This window comes from Accipiter gentilis, chromosome 26 (assembly GCF_929443795.1).
Source record: "Accipiter gentilis chromosome 26, bAccGen1.1, whole genome shotgun sequence".
In the NCBI taxonomy this organism is placed as follows: Eukaryota; Metazoa; Chordata; class Aves; order Accipitriformes; family Accipitridae; genus Astur; species Astur gentilis.
This window is the reverse complement of record NC_064905.1, coordinates 9,930,638-9,951,349: the sequence shown is the minus strand read 5'-3', so window position 1 is coordinate 9,951,349 and position 20,712 is coordinate 9,930,638. Positions and strand designations below refer to the sequence as shown.

Sequence of the window (20,712 nt, the reverse complement as noted above, 5' to 3'; positions counted from 1 at the left end):
AAGTTACAGTCATGTCTTCAGGTATTGAAAAGCAAATCCATCCACATGAGTATACTTAAGGTGGAATTCAGTATTACGTGTAATAAGAAGATCTTCCTATAGCACTGAACATGTTATATTGGCTTCTAAAATACACACACCTTCAACTCTCTCCCCATTTTTCTCTTGAAACTAAGAAAACCACTCACAAAACAAGAGTTTAAAACTGAACTTTACAGGCTGCCTAGACTGGTGAATTATTGGTTCTTCATTCTAAATCACTCTTTTCAGTGTTATTTCTGGACTGCTGCCTCTACTTTAAAAAGAACCAAGTCTCTAGCTACTTTTAGAAAGGTATCTAAATAGCTCAAGGAACCGATAACATGGACCCTTCTGACATCTCATCTTCCCTCAAACTGAACTTGGCACTGACCAAGACAACAGCAGTTGGTATCTCTGCAGCTGGAGGTATGCTGGCCAGAACTTCAGATGTTACAGCCCTAAGAAGAATCATAGGATCTCTGGAACACAGTAAATATTCAACCTAAAATTTTGATCATCAGTGAGAATATCACAAATAGTTTTAATATCGAACTACATTGCAGACTAATGCAGAATTTCCATTATTAACTATGTATGCTAAAATACTCAATCATCAAAGCGGCTGTGAAATCACACACATGACACTTAGATGTATGTTTATTATATGTAATTACCTGTGGAAAAGAGCAGTTTTCCCTTGAAATTATCCATAACTTAGAAAGATCAAGACATGAGCTGATCTGGAAACTTAGAATGTGAGTCACTACTATAGCAGAAGGAAAACTATATCCCTAATATTTTTCCCCCTGACTGTCTAAATCCACATTGTTTGTGAAAACACAAAAGCAATTTCTGCAAAAGCTGATTTCTACTCGTTAAAGTTTTTCCTTCCTCGTACTTGGCTATGTTAACAATTCCACCCCCAAATCTTTTGATCTCAGTAGTTGGTTATGTTTTTTGCAAGCGATAGGAGGATTTTAAAATCAAGTTTTATAAAATAAAAGTCTGCAGTCAGATTTATAAGTCTTATAAAATAAAGTCTGCATTCAGAATTAGTATGTCTATAACAAAACCAAAGGGGAAGCAGACTTGGAGAAAACCTAATAAAAAAAGGAAACCAGCTTTACAGGTGGAAATTACAGGTACAACATGTTACAGGTATAACACATTGTTTCCTTTTCTTCCAGTAACTTTAAGCTTCCTTCATTGTTTACAAAGTGGAAACTGTAATCAGGTTCTTAATTTTAAGAGGAAAGCCAGGATTACGGAGTCTTCCTTGTCCTACCATTAATATAACCACATGAAATGTGGTCATAAAAGCCATGTTTAATAAGACAGTTTAAGCCAAAACAGAAGTAATGCTCAAGCCTTCCAACTCTAAGTCATGCTGTGAAGTTCTTCACCCATTTCTTCAACTTTTAATAGTTAAAGGGGAAAGCTCCCAGTTGAAGGACTAATATTGCCAAACACAAAGCAGATGCTGCTTCACATTATCACAAGGTATTAAAGCCTGACACTTGGCATTACACCATGGAACAAGATTCTGGAAGTTATAAGGGTAAGATGAATACTGTTATCAAACAGAAAACCAGAGAACTCAGATCTTTGCAACTGAAATTTATATGTTAACATCTGCAGAAACAGAATTAGAATTTAAAAGCTCTACACTCAGGAGCTAACCTCTTCAATAAAAAGACTGGACAGCATTTAAGACCTTTATATTAAATTAAACAAAACTGTACAAAGCAATCAATTTTTACATTTCCAAAATACTTACTAGAAAGTGATCAAGAAACTATTTCTCCTTTTAAAGCCATGTGACAGGCAACTCCCTTTATGAGTAAGAGGCTTCAGTAGCTTAACAATTTTTTTTTCAACAATTTTTGTTCTATATTAAGTGACATCTGCTGACCATTTCCTTTGAATAGTCAGTTTTACTGAATGTATCATGAGTTTTTGTATTAGCTGGGCAAACAAACCTAGAATTCCAGTCAGTTCTCTTCCAATAAAGAATTTACAGAGTAGGTGTATGTATTTTATATATACATATAAATTTTATATATCTATGTGTATATATATATTTGTGACCGTATATGTATACATACACACATATATAAAATTGCTGTAAGTATTGGACTGCTTATGTCTGTTGAAAGAAGTTTTCACCAACTTCTTTGGTGAAAAAAAAAAAAAATCTCTGCCACTTCTGGTACTTACTAGACACAGGGAAGGTAAGCAAATGTCTACAGAGTTGTAAACAAGTATGAAAAAAAGTCTTGTGTATTGGAATGATTTTCACTGTGACTACTGTCCAAGAAAAGAGGCCATGGGATCATCAGGTCTCTGCCGTTTCATTCTATAGGCTTCCATTTCCTCTTCTGTTGGCTCCCTGGTTTCATATACGCTGTTGTATGGTCTCTTCCTCTCATCTAACTGCATGATTTCTTTAACGTGAAGAAGACGAGCCTCTTCTGCATTTAGCGCCTGAAATGAAAGCAAAGGAAAAAAAAAACCCACAATGAAAGTTAAGCAAAAAAAACAATGAAAGTTTGTATTAGATTCTAGTATAATGAACAAACAGCAGGCAGAATGGGGGGATAAGCAATGCACATCTGTCTGGCCCACCTATAGCATACTTCATTTAATGCTCATTTGTTAGTGTTTAACATAAAATGATGGTAAAATGGTATTTAGCAAACAAGTTACTTTAATCTCTTTCCAATTGCCAAAATCAAGTAAGAAATTCCTTGGCTTTACCTAAAATGTAATCATGATCCAGCAAGTACAAAAGCAGATAAGCAAGCATGTGATCTTAGTGGCTTGGGTTTGTTTGTTGGGGTTTTTTTGCTCCCCTCCACCCTGCCCTGTCAGGGAGCTTTTTTTTTAAAATGCTTTTTGAAATACACATTATCCCATTCCTCAAACTACTACTGTTGCTCCTTCTTGCTATTGAAAAGAAGTTGCATTTGTACCATGCTTTGATTAACCATAGTTTAGCATTAGTTTCACGCTCTGAATATCCAGAGGCAGGCTGCTGTGCTTGTGGAATGGCTGTTCAGCAGCAGTGAGTCGATAGCTTGGTGGATGGATTTATTGCATTAACTGTGAGACTGGGCCCAAGTCTGGGATAAAAAGTGCTACGTTAAGCTTTGACAGTGCTTTTGATCTCTCCATCTTTCTTCAATACACAAATCACTGTGTTCTGCAATGTCTTATATAGATCTACAGCTGTAATAGTTGCCTAGACAAGAAGTGTTCTAAATCATCTAAACTAAGTCTTCCAAAACTAAGTATTTATTGCATGTTTGCTTGAAAAATAGGGAATGTGCTTTAGAACATCTAACAGCATGTTAAATTTGCTTTAGCTCAGAATTAGCATCAAAGAACATCCCACAGAATACCACAAGAACTGCCTTACAGGCTTCATAAAACTGACATCGTTGTAAAATACATTTCAAGTTCTTTTTGCCACAAAACCACTGATGAATAGTGCACCTTTTTAAGTTTTTCTTGCTTCTTTTTCTCTTCACCCTCACTATCTGAATTTGAGCTCCTTTTGTGCTTCTTCTTTTTCTTCTCTTTCTGTTTCTCTTGGTGGATCTGTAAGGTGGAAAACCAGTGACCGTTAAGATTCAACTTGCAAGCGTTAATAATGTTCAAGCCATTAAATCCCAAGCATCTACTAATGCTATTTGAGAGCTTAGTTTTCAAGAGAGATGTTAATGATCTAACAATGCAGTCTAATAATTTTCAGACTCATTATGACTCACATAATTTTGTGGTTACACATATCTTTCCAACTCTTAAATGTGGAGGAAAAATATCTGCCTTCCTGAGAAAGGGAAACAACTTACCTCCATCAGTGTTTTGGGTTTTGTCATGTGTTCTTCCTCCCTGGGTTGCTCTTCCAGTAAGCTTGCTTCAGTATTCTATACAACAGGCAAGAGAAACCATACCCATTTACTAAGCACATTTGAAAGGGAAAAATCCCTCCAAAAACCCAACCCAACCAACCAGCCAACAAAAAAGTGAAATAGTCTAAAACTTGGGTAGGAAGATGAATGCTTTTTAGCTCTTTCCAAGTGACTAAATAAGACAATACTTACAGCAATTTCTTTCCCAGCTTCTCCTGTACAGTAAGAATACTTGACAAATGAGTGGCAGCATTTGTAACCCCACTTGCCTTCCTTCCAATATGAACCCCAAATGCACTGCAAGAGAAAACACCATGGCAGTTATGTCCATCATGATACCCCCTTAAAAGGCAGGCTGCAATTTATTCCTGAGTTTATATCCTGATAAGTAAATTATTCAAACAATCCAGAAGGGAAAGTTATGAGAAATACTTTTGCAATTTTACACTAGCCTTACAGGTACAGTTTCAAAAAATAGAAAAGCAACAGGATGTGGTCAACTTATATTCAAAGTCAAAGGGAAATACAGTAACTTCCCCTTTAAGTTTGCCATTGCAACTCCTCAAATTCACATCGCAACCATGACAATTTTAAATTCCTCCTTAGTAGAAAAGGGAGAGTGTCAAGACAGGAGAAATGTATTTGCTGTATTATATTGTACTGCATCCTACCATACCTCATTCCCTTCCAATGGGAAGGAATCTGATTTTTTTTATAATTTTAACATAAGCTAGGGCTTACTGTATGGTTGTTAATCTTAACATCCTCTTCATATTTAGAGCAAGCAATAGCTTTCTCTTGTCCTTTGATGACTGTTCCATGCCTAGAGTACTCCACATAATCTTCCGTTTGAGCTAACAGCAGTTCAGCTGGTGGTGCATCTAGGTGTTCTTGTCCTCCATACTAAAATGCAAATAGAAAAGACATATAATAGTTTTGAAAAAAAACCCCACCTTTTATGCAGTTAAGTATACGTTTTCAGAAATGTCACCTTCAGTACCTTCTGAAGAAGACACAAAAGAAGTGGATGGAGACATTTCAATCTTTAGTGAATAGATAAGAGAGAAATACTTCTCCTCCTATTGCCATTGTAGTGTTTTTTGGTGTTTTGTTTTTTTGTGGTTTTTTTTTGGTTTGGGGTTTTTTTTTAATGCCTGGAGGATTAGAACAGTGATATTCCTCACTCAAAGCAGGAAAACTTTTTAGACCAAACAAAAAGGCTCTGGTATAACCAGAGCAGTACTTCCTGTTCCCCTTCAAACTTGAATGTAGACAAGGTTAGAATCTAAATGGATTACGTAGTTCTTTGTCAGTTGTCCAAGAAACTAGCTGCAAAATATAAAATAAGTATTTATCTAGAATACTGCACCCGAAACTCGAGTCTGAACATTCTGCTTTTCACATATAAGAAAGAAGAAAAGTTAAAAAATAATTTTGGGAGACAGTAACTTGGGTATTTTACAAAAGATAACACTTCTAAACTGTAAAAGAATTTTTCAACCACTTGCATTATTTAAAAAAAAAACAACAAAGCCTAAATTCCCACTCCTCCTACATACTGCTGTCAGATTTTTCACTGGAGAAATTCTGACAGTTAAGGGAAGAGCTCCCAATAATCCAAAGAAATACCAGCAGATCTTCAAAGGTTCCTATATTAAATAATATAGTGAATTCAATTGATAAGATAGTGTGTATAGATATAAAATTCTTTTTATCAATCTAAGCTACTGAGAACAGCTGATGCATTTTCACATAGCATTAGTAACCTTATTTGTTCCCCAAGACCCAGACTTCAAACTCAACAGAATTCTTATTAAATAAAACCAAAAGTCTATTACCTTCTCTAGGATGCTTTCTTTCTGCTGTGCCTTGAAATCTTCTTTTTTCACTTTGAAGGATTTATAAAGTAGCTCTAATTTTGTAGGGTCTGCTTGAAGATGAACTTCAGAGCCTTTGTCATAAGCCTCCCAAGCAAAAACTGTGTACACAAGAGGTTTCACTCAATATTTATTCTAAAACTGACATAGGCATTCAAATTACAATCTTTAATTCTGCAGTAATTTGAATGAAAGCCTCAATCTAAGAAGATTTATTTCTCTTTTGCAAGAAAGCATTGTTAACTTAAGTCTTTTAAGTTCGTTTCCTTAAAAAAACCAAAACCCCAAAACCCACTTACGCTGAGTCTGTGCCATTGAAATGGTATCTCCAGTGTAGCGAACAAAGTTGTCACCTGCGTAACCAACTCTGCAGAAAAGAACAATATGATTCTTAGCATTCAAGTAATGTGACTTCCTTTTAAATAAAATCATAGAACACCAACAGGAAAGTAAAAATTCCCCTTTGTGCCTTGAGAGTTAAGAATAGAGGGAGAGGAAGGAGCATTCAGCTCAATACATGAAATGAAAGTCTGGGCTCCCCATAGAGTCATGAAAGTATACAATAGCAACTCAGAATACCTGATGCCTATGTTTACATGGAAACATCTTATGACACAAACCTGGAGCTCTGCCTGGAATACCAAGCACCAGGAGTCAAACTTTGATCGATCTGCACAATAAATATGCATAAATGGTAGGTGATATTCTAGCATAGTGATTCTTAGCTTTTGGATTTGTGAATCTCTCCTCCTGCCCAGACCCAGTGTATTTTACTGGGTTAAAGCCTGGTAATAGCTTTACTGCTCTCAGTTACCTTTTGCATACCCCTTGAAGAGATCACAATGAGTATATGAAACACAGGTTGAAAATCAAATAACGTTAACAACTGAATTTCCCACTCTTTTCATCTTCCCAAAGTCCCTCTGAATAATTTACAGTCTGCAAAACTGTGGCAGAAACACAGATTCAACAAAGGTCAAATTATGACTCTAGAGAGAAGTGAAAGCATCTGCATCTAAAAAAAGAACTGACTAGCATTATTCTAGCTGGGGGCAAGGAGAGGTGGAAAGAGCATTATTTGCTAGCATTTAGCCACTGCCATTCTATTTCAGGCAGCGAGCTAATCCAATTACTGTACTCTGAATAAATGTTTCTACTCGCAGCCTGTCTACTCTGTAAGTCCACAGCACTACACAGGTCAAGGCGGGGTCACGGCTCAAGTGCTTGACTTGGGTTTTAAGTGAGACAGCCTTATGTGCAGCCAAAAGCCAGCCTATGGCATTTTTTAATTAAGTTGTCCATCTAGACAATGCCAAAGCTTTCAGACCTTTTCTATGCAGACTCCATTAATGTATGAGGAGCTCTTGCTCCTAGTTCAAGCATTTAGTTAGGTACCACAGACAAGGGATGAAGTTTAAGATTTGGTTACTGAAATACTTTACAAACATCATTATTGTTTACAGGTATCACCTCTAGATACAGCAGAGTGTTCTAACCCTTGTACAGATCATTACACTAAATAGTGGTCCGTATATCCCTGAAGATTAAGGGCCAGTATTACTAAAATACCACTTTTATATACTAAACCAAAAAAAGCTGCTAAATGAAACAATTTTTTCCATGTTTACTACTACTTCTACCCATAATTGTCTAGGGATTCATTAGTAAAAGGACATACAGATAAAAGAAAATACAGAATTATTAATCTCATTTTTAACAGTTTTGTTGGATACACGAGCATGACCCTGATTTAACTTACTCGTCTGGATTCTTGCCTGTATTGGCATATGGGTTCTCCCTCATTGCTCTTGTTTTGGGATCATAATAAGCAGAGTTCGGATCTAGATTCCTCAAGTACTAGGGAAAGAAAACAACATACAAGATATTAGATATTTATGATTTTAAAAGAACTCAAGCTACTCTTGTATCGCCCAGCTTAGACATTTTAAAAAGTTCTACCTGTGTAAAAGAATGACCTTCACGAAGTCCTGACATGAGCAGGAAAAAACTGAGAATAAGCCTTAACTTCCAAACTCCAAGACCCATATGCAAACTCATTAATAATTGAGCGTACAATTTTTTGAAATTAACTCTCACGAATACAAAAGAATATCTGTAAAGAATTCTTTACTCACTTTTGCAATATCTTCCCGAATACGTAAATTTCGAACGGTGATACGTCTTTTAGAGTCAAAGTTCTGCCCAGGCATATCAATGTCATCTGCATATTTATCTTCATCTTCATCTTCACTGTTATGATCTCTTTCCTGAGGAAAGATGGGAAACTTCTAAGTAAAAGAGGACATACACTCCAGAGACAAGTATGAGAATCTGATTTTAGTGCTTTCATTAAAAATTCTGCAATCCCTGTAGTTAAAAGCTGGTAGCATTTACCTGGGCTTAAGTGTGCTGTCATGCTAATCTAACATTCAACAGGTTTCAGGTTTTTCAGGTTTCCTCATACGGAAACAGTTACAGAAGTGTAACTGTGATGATATTAAAAAAACAGTTATCTTGGGCAAAATATACCACATATTAAAAACTAGTTATTCGCTTGCATCTTTAAGGTTTGACAACACACAGGAATTAAAACAAAACCAAAAATGCCTCTGTGAAATCTGACAACCTATGCCCAAAAGAATAGTCAGCCAGTGGCATGAAGCCAACATTCAAACCCTTATGCCACCCTTGTTTCACTGATCCACTAACTATAGGTCTTTTTTTCTGCCCATGGTGTGATGCAGTGGGTAATCATCTTACTGTCTGTGAATTTGGTTCCTCTTCTCCCCACTGGTGTCTTGGGGAGTTCTGCAGCAAACAAAGAGCACATCAGCAGAGAAGACAAGATAGTGGGGAGAGGACAGAGGGCAGGGATATAAAAAGCAATCAAAGCTGAGCTTTATGTTGGATGCAAAATACAATTTACCTGTGACACAATATGCACAAAGATTGCTATATAAAGGTCTAGGAAAGAGCTCTATTACAGACACGTTGGAGACCTTTTCACTGTATTCCCCATTAAATTTTCAAGCTTTTGCAAGAACAGCAAATTCTAGAACTGTCACTGTTATTTAGAGCTTGCTATGCCTTTGAACACTAATAGTTTAGACTAGAATATTTCATATCATGCAAATATAACCAACATTCAACTCTGAAAGCTTAAAAAAAAATTAAGATGACATATAGCAAGTATTTAGTTAGGATTGACAGGCATACTGAGCATGAATCAGAAGCCATAATTTAATCTGGAGAAATATAGCCAGAATTTATTTTTTTAACCTGCTTAGCCTCTAACTTGAGAATACTTGCAACAGTGAAGATGGAAACAACTGTGAGTCCTGGAACACTCATCAGCAAACTGGCCAGCACTGACTATGCAAAGCAGTCTTGGTCCTCTCCATCAGAGATAGCTCTTATGCTTCAAACATACTGTTCTTACAGCTCCATTTTATACGGAATAAGTGTATGGAAGCCAACAATGTTTCCTTTGTGGTGAAAACAGGCATCAAAAAGAGAAAAGAATCTTTTCTATCGGGAAGGTCAGAACGCTGTAGTTTGTTCTGGGTTGGCGATTAAGTTCACTCTGCCATCTAGTGACAAAATGCAAGGTGACAACCTCTGGAAAATGGAGGCCCAGTTGTATGTAGTCTTTTGCTTGGTGTTTTCTTTCTCACAGTGTTGATTAAAAAAAACCTACTTCTGACCAGTAGCAGTCTCTACTTTTCCCCTACTTTATAAACTTACAATATTATCAGAAACGCATTTTAAAATTATAATTTTGTATCAAAGAGTATCAAAAGCATTGTCTATAATCCAAGAGGAGCTTGTAGAAGTTAGTGGAAGATGCAAACTCTGCAGTTATAAGCCAGAGGGAAATACATATGCTCAGCCTTCAAATAATGAGAGACACTGCAAATAGTCATAGCAACAACTGAAGAACAAACAAATTTGGTTCTAAGATAAAGAAAATACTTTCCTATTCCAATTTATACTAAGCATTACTAAAACAATCCACAGTCACATACTAGCTGTTGTCTCAACATTAGTCAGACATAACAATCTTTAAAAACAAAAAAAGCTTTTCAGTACATGAACAAAATTACTACATGGAAAACAAGTTTTTCTGACCCAAAATGCTGTGTCATTAACTTCCGCAAGAATAATAATCACACAGAATATTTGCCCATAAGGGGAAAGCAAAACGACTCTTATTTGAAAGAAGATGCTTGAAATTCTTGAATGTGACACAGAACATGCTGGTGCTAGGAAAATCTTTAAATTACTGAAGGGCATAAAAACCAATAATAGACCCTGTATAGAGAGTAAAAGCATAAGAGAGCAGGAGTAACCTGTTGCTTATTTATTCAGCCTCAACAAAAATAAACTGGACTTTAGTTTACTTACCACTTGCTCTAGCTTTCCTGATGCTAACTCTTCCTGAAGCTTCTGGGCTTTCAGTGTACGTTTGGCCTGTGTATCATGAAAATGCATTTGTTTTAGTATTTCTTTTTAGTAGTAAGTGTGTAGTAATACTTACCATAAGCATCTCTTGTGACTGCTGTCATTTAAAATGTATTATTACAAAAAAAAATAAAAATTTTTTTTTTTTAATTCTCTGGGTGCTTGTAAAAAATCAGCAGCCTAGAGCTTGTCACCTCTACTCCTATGCTTTACCACATTTGTTTTTTGAGCCTCAAGGAAATGAAATTATGTATAGTAACCATTTTACTATTTTATATTATACTGTTAAATGAAACAGTTTACTAGAATTTATGCAGCTATACCATTACTATGAGATAGTTTTATAACTGTGTCCTCATACTCTAGTTAGAAACTTCAGTGCTTAAGGTACTTTGTGACTGATGCTGCAAGCATTTATGGTTCATTCAGGAAGCACCAAAGTCTAGCATCTAAAGTAAGATTTTAAAGCTGCACATAGTGAATTTTTGTATGTGTTTGACATCACAGAACCATAGAACGGTTCGTATTGGAGGTACCTCTGGAGACTGCCAAGGACAATCCCCCTGCTCAAAGCAGGCGTGCCTACAACAAGTTGCCCAGGACTCTGTCTAGGCAAGTTTTGATTACTTCCAAGAATGGAGACTCCCCAGCCTTACTGGGCAAGCTGTTCCACTGATCACCCTTACAGTACAAGATTTTTTTCTTATGTTCAAACAGAATTTCTTGTATTTCACTTGTGCCCACTGCTTCTTGTCCTGTCCTGTCACAGTATACTATTGAGAAGAGTCTGGCTCTGTCTTTAAACACGCCCAATAGACATTTATACATACTGATTAGATCACACTTAACATTAGCTTTTCTACACACTATAGGAAAATACTGAGGACCAGGCACTGAAGGTAGTTAAGTTAGGCGCCTAACTACCTTTTGGACCAGGTAGCCAACATCCAGCCAAGGTAGTGAACTTTTTTTTTTTTTCCTTCTAAAAAGTTAATAACGTCCACATGGATTTGGTGCATACAGATAGAAAGTTAACTGCAACAGCAAGGTGCCAGTCTGCACAAAGACAGGTACAAACAGTCCACTGCCCCATCATGGCAACAAAAAGGATTCATAAGTAAAATAACATGAATGAAGTTACAAAATAGATATAGATTTATTGGCTCTAACACAGCCAGATAACAAACTTGTTTCTTGCCTGCAATTCAATCTGTGTCTCGGGTAATAAATTCTACGGCTTGTCTATTAGAAAATAAGCAATCTGGGGAGACACTTCATTTATTGTACAGACCCATACTCAGTTGCCAGTTCTGATCTGAATTTTCAGTTTAGGTGAAGTTTGCTATCAAGCACAGAACCCATCTTGCTTTTTCATTATGAATACAGCACAAGGTCTAATATTAACAGTGCACATAACAAATGTTCCTCCTCCCAGCCAAGCCAAACACTAAACATTTCCCTAGTAAACCACAGAACCTACATACCAAATCAACTTTGGAATACTCCTCTACAATCTTCATGTGCTCTTCTGGGTTATAACCATTCCAACGATCTCGCTTTCCATCATAATCAAACATCAGTTGAGGCTGCACATGTTCATCTGGTGCAATATTCATGCCTGTGTATTTTGCTCCAACTTTCCTGGGTCTCTGAAAGGAAAAAAAAAACTCCACGGTCGCATCAGTCCATTACACTAAAATATGTTACTCACTCAGATACCCCTTTAAAAATAGTATCAATGGAGCTCCTCTGAAGCCAGTTAAATTCAGCACTATCAGCATGTGAATTGTAAATAAACGCAAGTAGTTCATTCTGTATTTTAACTGACTCCAAATCCCATCAGTTTCTAACTCTATTTGCCACAATTAAGAAAGCACTTGAAACACAGTTTCTGGGGATGGCTTTAGCTGACATGAAACAGAAAGACAGGCACAGGAGCACTTGAGTTAAAGCAAATTAACATGAAAAGCTAAACATTTTCACCTGTTATTGCAGTGCTTATCACAAACAGAATTGATGAGCAACACCCTGAATAGTATAATTTCTTCCCCTTCACTTTTCCTGTGTAACACTTTCTTTAGAAATTTTCAAGCCACCTGTCAATGCTTGTAACCTTTTTCAAAATAGCTTTTTCAAAACTAGTAGTTTTTATTTTATCTATAGCCAGCTGTTTTCCACTAAGATTAGAATTCACATTGTTTTCAAAACCATTAAAACATCAACAAAAGTCAAGTTTACCTCCATGCAGTCTTTCTTTTTGTGTGTCAATGCACCACAGTTCTCACAAGCTCCTTTACGATATCTAGTTGCTACAGCATGCTAAACAACAAAAAAAGACAGTGTTGTATAAACTTGTGGCAAGATTCATATACATGTTCCCAATAACCATTTTTTCAATACAACTAAAGTGTGCATGGTCTACCCAAACTCATAACACATATTTTGATTACTACCAGACACTGTGACTTGCCTGCTGAAAAAGAATTCCCAGCTCTTGTCTCCCTCAAAAACATGTAACCAGAAATTATTTCCTCATGGAATCAAACCAATCTTTATTTTATGACAAAAACATTTTACATACCTCTTGAACTCCTCGTTTGTACCAATCTCCAGAGGAGCTATACTGTTTCTGCTTCTCTGGCTGAGGTCTCTGATGCTTTAATGTAGGTCTTTTAGAAGGATCTATGTACCACGGTACTGAGGATATGTACTGAGGAATATGAGGATTGATATCTCTGTAAAAGATGTTGTGTAATAAATACAGGGCATAGGGAAAAAAAGCCACAACCACAACAACTTAGCCTAACAAATAACTCTCACATTAAAGTTCAGGGCCTCAGAAGCGATGATAAAATAATGAAGTTGTTACAGTGCATTACAAAATAAACTCTAATTTAACTAGATAAACACAGACTTTCACTGAGATTTTCTTGCCATCTAATTCACCTAAACTCCTGACTCCAAATCAAATACCTTATTCTATGCAATGTTACTGAGCGCAAAACCAGTAACATGTCTCTTCTCAGAAGTAACAAGCCTTGTAGAAGCAAGAGAGGGAACAGATCAGGTATGCAGTAAAGTTCCCCAGTACTCCTTTTTGGTCACTTTCAAAACAACACTCGTAAGTAGCCATACAGATGGGACTTTTTAGCAGCACCGTCAATAGATCACAGTAGATAAAACACTGAACCTACTTTTTTTTGGAAAATATTTGTTTTCTGAGGATGACTAGGATGTTAAAAGCAGATTTACAAAGTTCAACTATTTACTTCTACAATGAGTCATGCAGAAATCATGTATCATCCTCAGGATTATTCCATAATAATAACAGGAAAAAAGTCATTTTTGCCAGTGGCTTTAGAATAACCATGGCTTTAATAAAACTTACTTTCCTTCTTCATCCACTTCAGCAGGTGCATTTCCGAGTTTTCTTTGTTCTTCTAATTCTTTTTTTTTCCGCCAGTCTTCCCTCGTCATCTTCTTTGGTTCCTCCAGGCTCACATCATTCGATCCCCCTGAAGGTGTGGCGTTCATTACCGTCCCTGATGCCATTTTGTTCTTTCCCCCTCTAACAGAAATAAGAGGAGAACAAAGTCTCACAGACCAATACCGTCTGACAGCACAGCTCTTCAGCGTGGTTTCGCGTCATTCAGGGTAAACAGTGACGCTCTGTTATGCGTTCTTGACGTATGCCCTAACACAACAATAAGCACCACTGCTGAAAAAACCAGCGGCCTTACTAATGTTCCTCTTCTCCGACCAGTATGATCCCTGGTGGGGACGAACCGCACCAACTCAGCACGCAGCGTCAGGACACGCACCGCCGGGCCCCCCCAGCCGGCGGGGAGGGGGCCACGGATTCCCCCGCTGCTGCAGGGGCGGGCAGAGCCGGCGGGCAGAGCCGGCGGGCAGAGCCGGCGGGCAGAGCCGGGGCTACCGGGAGGCCCCGCCGCGGCCCTGCGCAACCCTGGGCCTACGCGTCCCCCGAAGGTGAGGCAAGAGAGCGACCGCGAGGAAGCAGCACCCCACCGGGGCCCCCAGGCCCGGCCGACGAGGACGCGGGTACTCCCCCGGAGCGCAAAGCAGCCGCCCCCGCCCGGGCAGCCGACCGCCGCCGCCACCGCCGCCGCCCGTACCTGCTAGGCCGCACCGCCACCCCACAATGCGCCGCGGCCCGGCCCCGCCCCGCCGAGGCGGAGTCACTGCCAGGGGCGGGGCCGCGCCGTCGCCACAGTAACGCGGCGCCGGGGCCTGCGGGGGGGGCGGGCTTACCCCCGCGCGGGCCGGCCCCGCCCCCGCCCCCGGAGCGCAGCGGGTGGAGCCGCCAGGGCAGTCGGTGAGGCGAGTGGGAAGCGGCGCTGCTGAGCCAACCGGCTGCTGAGCGTTTGTCGAAGCAGCCAATGGGCGATGCGGAGGCGGTTTAAAATCTGCCGGCGGTTGGGGTGCCGGGCAGTGCGGCTCTTCTCTGTGTGGTGGCGGTTCTGCGGACCGGCCTGCCCCGAGCCCTCTCCTTCGTGGGTGCCGCTGTCCGGTCTCGGCGCTGCCGGTAGCTCCTGAGGTGAGCCGGGGGGGCTGGGAAGGCGGAGGGCGTTACCTGGTTAAGGCCGGGGTCTCCGCCGAGGGCAGGAGGAGAGGGCGTCTGGAGCTGTCGCCAGAAGGTGGCTTAAACAAAGGGAGCGGCGGGATCTGTGGCTGTAAGTCTTGCTTTGACTTTGTGCTTGAGCTTTTGACTGCAAGCCGCACCGGCTAGCAGCGGGTTCTTCTGCAGGCCTCTCTTGAGCGAGGAATCACCTGCCCAGGTGTGTCACGGCAGGGATGGGCTTCGGGTGGGGGCTGCCTTGCTGTTCCTGACGGTGCAAGGGAGTGCTCCCATCTGTTGCCGCAGATGGGGCGGAGAAGCGGTAGTGAAGTAATCCACTTGTATAGGGTGTTCTCTAATGGTTTCTTTCTCTGGTGAAAAGGTGTCTCCGCTGGTAAAATAACTGGCGTTACTCTTGACTGCTCAAGTGCTACAGGTTGAGCTAAGGACTGGATTGCTAAGCTAGGAGATGTATGCTTTCCCTGTACTGAGGAAACAGTTGAACACCACAAAGAAGTGATAAAGCAAACCGATGTATTGGATTTTTCTGTGTAGGATTGCTGGTGAGACCTTGCTACTTTCCTAAAATCATACAAGCTCCTTTGAGAATATTGGCCTGCCACATGCACTAATAGTGCCTTCAGATGTAAGGGTCTGTAGCTAAACTGCTATGACATGGTGTGAAGTATGGGTTTGTTCCTCCTCCTCTGGGGACCAGCACATGGCAGCTGTGTTGCCTTTAATGTAGTTTGTTTATAAAGTGTGCTGTGGTGGAAGAAATGACAAGAATGATTTCCTCTTTTTTTCCTGTGTGGACTTTCCAGAGTGGTCTCATCAACCTGAAGATGGCAACGCTAATCTTTATCGACAAGGAGAATGGTGAAGTTGGTGCCACTAAGAATCAGCTAAGACTCCCTTCAGGATCTTGTGCGTATATGCTGCCTTAAGTCAGTAGGCGATCAAGGAAAGAGCATAAATCCTGTTTTGTTACTCACTGTTTTGAACAGTAATAGCTCTTTATTCTTATGTCCGATTATCTAACTGATTCTGCTAAGCTTACCAATTATAATAAAAATGGCTCTATGCTTTTATCATAGATGGGGCTTATGCTCCTGAGTTATAAATGGTGAGCAATGATTTTTGACAACTGGTTTTCCAGGACATGTGCTTACTGAAGTAAGCTTTAGGGTTGATATGGTGCTAAAGTTTGCTTTTTTCCTTCCCCCACTCCAGCAAAAGTCTTATCTGAAAGAACACAAGTTAACACTCCACTTCCTAAGAAAGCAATCAGTACACCTCCAGCCACATCTCACTCTGTAAGAAGGGCTCTTGGAAATGTGAATAGAACTGAAGGAGTCACAAGCAAAATTGAAAAGACAAGACAGAAAAATCAGCCTTGCACTGCAAACAAAGTGAGTATAACACCCTTCTACAGGGTTGAGGTGAGGAATGGGAATGGATAGTTTGTCTATTGTTGTGGCTTAACCCTGGCAGACAGCTAAGCACCACACAGCTGCTTGTTCATTTTCCCCTCAGTGGGGTGGGGGAAAGAACTGAAAGGGTAAAAGTCAGAAAACTCATGGACTGAGATTAAGACATCTTAATAATTCAAAATCTCAAGGAAAAACAAAACCAACTTCTTGCAACCAGCTGACTGATGCCTTGCTAGTCCCTGAGCAATGGCAGCCCTGGTAAACTTCCCCACTGGTTTTCATTGCTTAGCATGATATCTTATGGTATGGGATATCCCTTTGGTCAGTTGGGGTCAGCTGTGCTGGCTATGCCCCCTCCCTGGTGGGGTTGTGAGAAGCAGAAAAGGCCTTGATGCTGTGTAAGCACTGCTCAGCAATAGCTAAAACAGCTGTGTGTTATCAACACTCTTTTCACCATGAAGCCAAAACATGGCATCCTATGAGCTACTAGGAAGAAAAATAACTCTATCCTAGCTGAAACAAGTACGCCTACATAGGCACAAGGAGTACAACAACTTAGGGGGTACTTAATGGCAAAGAAGTGGCTCTAGAGAAAATAGTCTGAGTTAATATGTTGTTCACATGTTAAGTATCAGGAGTTTAGTATTACAAGCTTAAACATTCTAGTGCTGTGACTTGTTGCCACTGTATATAGTACTGCACTATGAAACTCAACTGAAGCATTTGCCCATGTTGGCTTATTTGTGTTGAAGGTATTGGAATTTAGGCTTGACTGAGAACTGCGTGGCAGGCATGCTTGTCTGTAGACCTGTGTAGCACAGGAAAGCCACTACAAAGGGAAACTACAGTAGCTCTAATAATGTGACTTTCTCTTAAGATTACTGAAAAGACTGCTGGATTAGAAAGCTGTGATGCAGTGGCTGAAGAAGACTGGCCGGAAATAGAAAATATGTTTTCTTTTGATCCTCGAGGTAAGAACTATTGGTGTAATTATTAAAATGAACCATTAGGCTTTCCTGAGTGTTGATGTTGTAAGACTTTGGTCAAGCTGTTGTGGCAAAGAAGCTAGCGTTGCATTTCTCCAGAGTCCTTTCTTGACCATAAGGGTGCTTGCTACTTCTGGAATACCATCTCATTCTTATGTAAATATTTCTAGCTGCAGTAGCTGTGCTCCATATATGTAGTAGTCAGAGTCCATTATTATGGTGGCAGGAAACTAGTTCCAAATAACCATTATAGCCTCTTAATTCATTAAATGCAACTAGTAGAGAAGTATTCAAGATGGTAATTTGTAACTGAAGAGATTTCTACTGCTGTAGGATATAATAGTTGAAGATGAAACTTGTAAAGCTGTTCTTGGAATACCTGCAATGGGCTGTGCTATCTCAGTCTTTCAAAGTGTGTCCTTAAACCATCCAGTTCATGTTGAAGTGAGTGTGCAAAAAGTACTGTACCAAAGACTACTTCAGTGTTGGTGAAACATGCTGTACTTAATGAAGTTGACTTGGTGTAGTGATTGGAAAGAAATTACTGAAAGCTCCTGCTTTACATTAGTAGCTGTGTTATGCAGTTTAGTCTTTTGATAAGTGTTAACATATGGGATTTTTATGGACAACTAAGGTGTAACTGCAAATAAATACCCTGTAAGAGGGGTCCGTTGGGTTGTGGTTTGGACCTGCTCCCACTTCATTTAATCTAGGAGAATGTACAGCTTCCCAGGTTACTGTGCACTATTACTAAACTACAGTCTCTTTCTCAAACAGACTTTGAGAGTTTTGATCTTCCTGAAGAGCACAAATTAAGCAATATCAACCTGTGTGGTGTTCCCCTGATGATATTTGAAAGAACGTATGACAGCTGTGTAAACATGGTTCCTTCACCTGTAAAGATCAAGGAGACTTCATGGGAGTCTAGTAAGTGGAAATTTAGCATGATTTTCAGTACATATAGTACTCATTAGTGGTTTGGGAAGAAAGCTAGTTGGCTGCAGTAGTGAACTGCCATTGCTGTCCTAACTACCAGAATAGCATACTAGCATCAAACAGCTTTTGGTGTATAGTCAAGCTGAATTTAACTTGTCTACCCTACTAGTACAGGTAGTCGTTTCAAAGTGATGTTGCTCAGCAATCTTTTGTAGTTCATTGCTAACTGATCAGTTAGGTGGAATTGGCTTATGCAATCAAAAAAATATTTCCCTTAGTCATTCAAGAGGCTTATGTTAATCCCCTGGGAGCTAGCTTATGTTAGAGAGTATAAATTCTGGGTTTCATGAGAAACTAATTTGCTCTATTTCTACTTTCAGACTTGTTACAATCAACTGCTGACTTCCTTGCTACCCTGGATGAGATCATTGACATGCCACCTCCTAATTATGACCTTTAATGCATATTCTGAGTCTTCTATTGAGTTCAAATTTCATGTAGTTCTGTATTTTAATAAAGGCTAACCTAATCTGTATAATACTGGACTTTTTTCAGTGGACCCAAGATACAGGTAGTAAAATGGTGCTCTGAAAAGGAGACTATCTGACAAGCAATTAAAGCAGAGCCTTGGTAAGCTTCTAAGCAAGACTAATACAGTGTTGTGAATCATATCCCAGAGTTAGTATGTGCTGTTTAGGCTGTGTGGTCATAATAGGTTAAGTGGCCCTTTAGGCCTCACTGTTTACATAACTTTATCCTTTATCCATTAAACATGCAAGGGTTTAAAACTAATCTGTATATCTAGCGTAAATTAAGTACTAGAGCTAGTACTCTTCTGGCATTTTTCCTTTCTTGAACTTGTTTTTTCTTCACAGTGGTTGTCTAAGTAGATGTTGGATTGTTACGCAGTTGTAGACTACTTCACATAATGCTGTGACAATTAAAAGGCTCTCATTGCTGGGTACTGTCTGTGCTCTGTGAGGAAAGGCTGGTGGAACCTCATCCTTCAAATTATAAGAACACAAGTTCAATAATCTTTTCTCTTGCATTGTAATGGCCTCAACTCCAGTTCTTCATCACTTAAGGCAAGTCTGTTGTAGGTGGTCAGCCTTCACTTAAGTTAATCTGCTTTTATAGTTCCTGAGCAATACTTTGATCTAGTTGGATTACAGTAGCCTGAGCTGCTTTCAGCTCATCAAGGCGAATCACAATGCTGTGCCTTGGTCATCTACTTTTGGTCATCTACTAAGATGGAAGAGCCTTCCTGTTCTTCAATGATGTGCCTGAGCTCTGAACAGGAAGAATTGTCATGTCAGATTTAACATTAGTACATTGTTGCACTATGTAACTGCAAGCAGTGGCAAGACCAGCTTTTCAGCTCACACTTAGAGTAGTGTCTGAAGTAACAAGAAATATGCTTTAATGATTGCAAGTTGACTAAAAGATGAAAATACTCTAGCTAAGGAATGGGGTTAATTTGGTGTGGGTCAGTGCTGCATCCCACAGTTCTGCTTCTGGGAGGCATGCCATGGCTGCAATGTGACTGCAGGTGAAGATGAAATGTGAATGTGTAACCATGATCCTTTCATGCTTTCATGTTGTTTCTAGGAAACCTGAAAATGCAGGCAGTGAAAGAGCACTTGTGTTTTCCAGTAAGTTGTCTGTTTTGTAGGTGCTGAAGGGAAACTGTTTGCCTTCCTGTGATGACATAAGTAATGAAGGCTCCTTTTAATCTTGAAAAGGTTAACAGGTACAGCAGAGAATGCCCATTTTCACTGTTTCCTAGTTTTGGATGTTTCCTCAAGACATGTTTCATCTGCTTCATGCTTTTTACTCATCAGGAGGTAGATGGGCCTCTTGGGAATTGTGCTGTTGCAAATTCTGACCTTCAATCTGTTAGAACTAGGAATTTGCTGCTGCTGTTTCTGAGTTATCAGGCATCTGATGAAGTGAAAACATTCTGTTTCTTCCTCAAACTTGTCAGGGTACCAGCTGAAGTGTTAAATTGTAATGAATTGTACGATAGCTGATCTTTATCTTCTATTTCTTGTCTTTGGTTTGACACCTCAAAGAATTTAGAGGAATATCAAACTAAAAGGTATGATTAAGGAAATTCTTTATAGAGATTTCAGGTTTTGGCTAATCATTAATTGCATTGTAATAGTTTTTGGTTCTGGAATAACTTGGCCATCTCAGCTGAGAGAGAAGTTTAATGGGTCTATAGTCTACCAGCCACAGGAGTTAAACCATACTTACTATAAAAGAAAGTGACAAAACGCATCTTACTTTGACTTGTCATCTTTACCAGTTCAAATGAGCTGGGAGAAAACAGTCCAAGCCCAATTTTACAGAAAAATGCCTGTAACTAAGGCACTGAAACTGGTTGCACAGTGCCATCATGTGGCTGCTTGTTATGCAGCCATACAGGTAAAAATAGTCATTGGTATGCAAAATGCCAGAAAATGTGGTATGAGATCCCATAAGGATATGACACTAAATCAACAT

The 20,712-nt window shown here is 39.5% G+C and overlaps 4 protein-coding genes across 10 annotated transcripts in view; 2 read left to right on the top strand and 2 right to left on the bottom strand.

Annotated features, from left to right (window-relative positions):
* LOC126050797 (uncharacterized) overlaps positions 1-20,712 on the top strand; it is a 920,783-nt gene that overhangs the window by 410,579 nt on the left and 489,492 nt on the right. The gene's annotated exons all lie outside the window — the stretch shown is intronic.
* SLU7 (SLU7 homolog, splicing factor) lies at positions 1,724-14,457 on the bottom strand. Of its 2 annotated transcripts, XM_049829147.1 has the most exons (16): positions 14,410-14,457; positions 13,662-13,841; positions 12,855-13,008; positions 12,512-12,592; positions 11,758-11,922; positions 10,217-10,282; positions 8,573-8,620; positions 7,948-8,079; positions 7,572-7,669; positions 6,112-6,179; positions 5,774-5,913; positions 4,677-4,838; positions 4,128-4,232; positions 3,876-3,950; positions 3,517-3,621; positions 1,724-2,505 (listed from the first exon to the last, which is right to left on the bottom strand). In XM_049829147.1, exons 2-16 carry the CDS (start codon positions 13,823-13,825, stop codon positions 2,326-2,328), a joined length of 1,743 nt encoding a protein of 580 aa, XP_049685104.1. In that variant the 5' UTR covers positions 13,826-13,841; positions 14,410-14,457; the 3' UTR covers positions 1,724-2,325. The 2 variants fall into 2 exon arrangements, with proteins under 2 accessions (XP_049685104.1, XP_049685105.1); XM_049829148.1 differs by lacking the exons at positions 8,573-8,620; positions 14,410-14,457 and having other exon boundaries at positions 13,662-13,962.
* Positions 7,915-20,712, bottom strand: part of GABRB2 (gamma-aminobutyric acid type A receptor subunit beta2) — a 617,197-nt gene continuing 604,399 nt past the window's right edge. Inside the window, exon 12 of the transcript XR_007509653.1 lies at positions 7,915-7,925. The gene's annotated coding sequence lies outside the window, so the exon portion shown is untranslated. The remainder of the gene's footprint in view (positions 7,926-20,712) is intronic.
* On the top strand, positions 14,212-18,745 carry PTTG1 (PTTG1 regulator of sister chromatid separation, securin). Of its 6 annotated transcripts, none has more exons than XM_049829172.1 (6): positions 14,212-14,263; positions 15,677-15,779; positions 16,086-16,264; positions 17,163-17,256; positions 18,049-18,198; positions 18,588-18,745. In XM_049829172.1, exons 2-6 carry the CDS (start codon positions 15,698-15,700, stop codon positions 18,665-18,667), a joined length of 585 nt encoding a protein of 194 aa, XP_049685129.1. In that variant the 5' UTR covers positions 14,212-14,263; positions 15,677-15,697; the 3' UTR covers positions 18,668-18,745. The 6 variants fall into 6 exon arrangements, with proteins under 6 accessions (XP_049685129.1, XP_049685125.1, XP_049685127.1 ...); XM_049829168.1 differs by lacking the exon at positions 14,212-14,263 and adding an exon at positions 14,612-14,831; XM_049829170.1 differs by lacking the exon at positions 14,212-14,263 and adding an exon at positions 14,863-14,967.

Coding starts and splice junctions, on each gene's coding strand:
- SLU7 (XM_049829147.1), bottom strand. CDS start 13,825: ATGGCATCAGGGACGGTAATGAACGCCACACCTTCAGGGGGATCGAAT. Junction 11,923..12,511: donor AAAAGAAAGACTGCATGGAG/GTAAACTTGACT, acceptor TTTTCCTTTCAG/AGACCCAGGAAAGTTGGAGC. Junction 7,670..7,947: donor TTCGGGAAGATATTGCAAAA/GTGAGTAAAGAA, acceptor TTCTTTCCCTAG/TACTTGAGGAATCTAGATCC.
- PTTG1 (XM_049829167.1), top strand. CDS start 15,159: ATGGGGCGGAGAAGCGGTAGTGAA. Junction 15,183..15,676: donor GGCGGAGAAGCGGTAGTGAA/GTAATCCACTTG, acceptor TGGACTTTCCAG/AGTGGTCTCATCAACCTGAA. Junction 17,257..18,048: donor GTTTTCTTTTGATCCTCGAG/GTAAGAACTATT, acceptor TTTCTCAAACAG/ACTTTGAGAGTTTTGATCTT.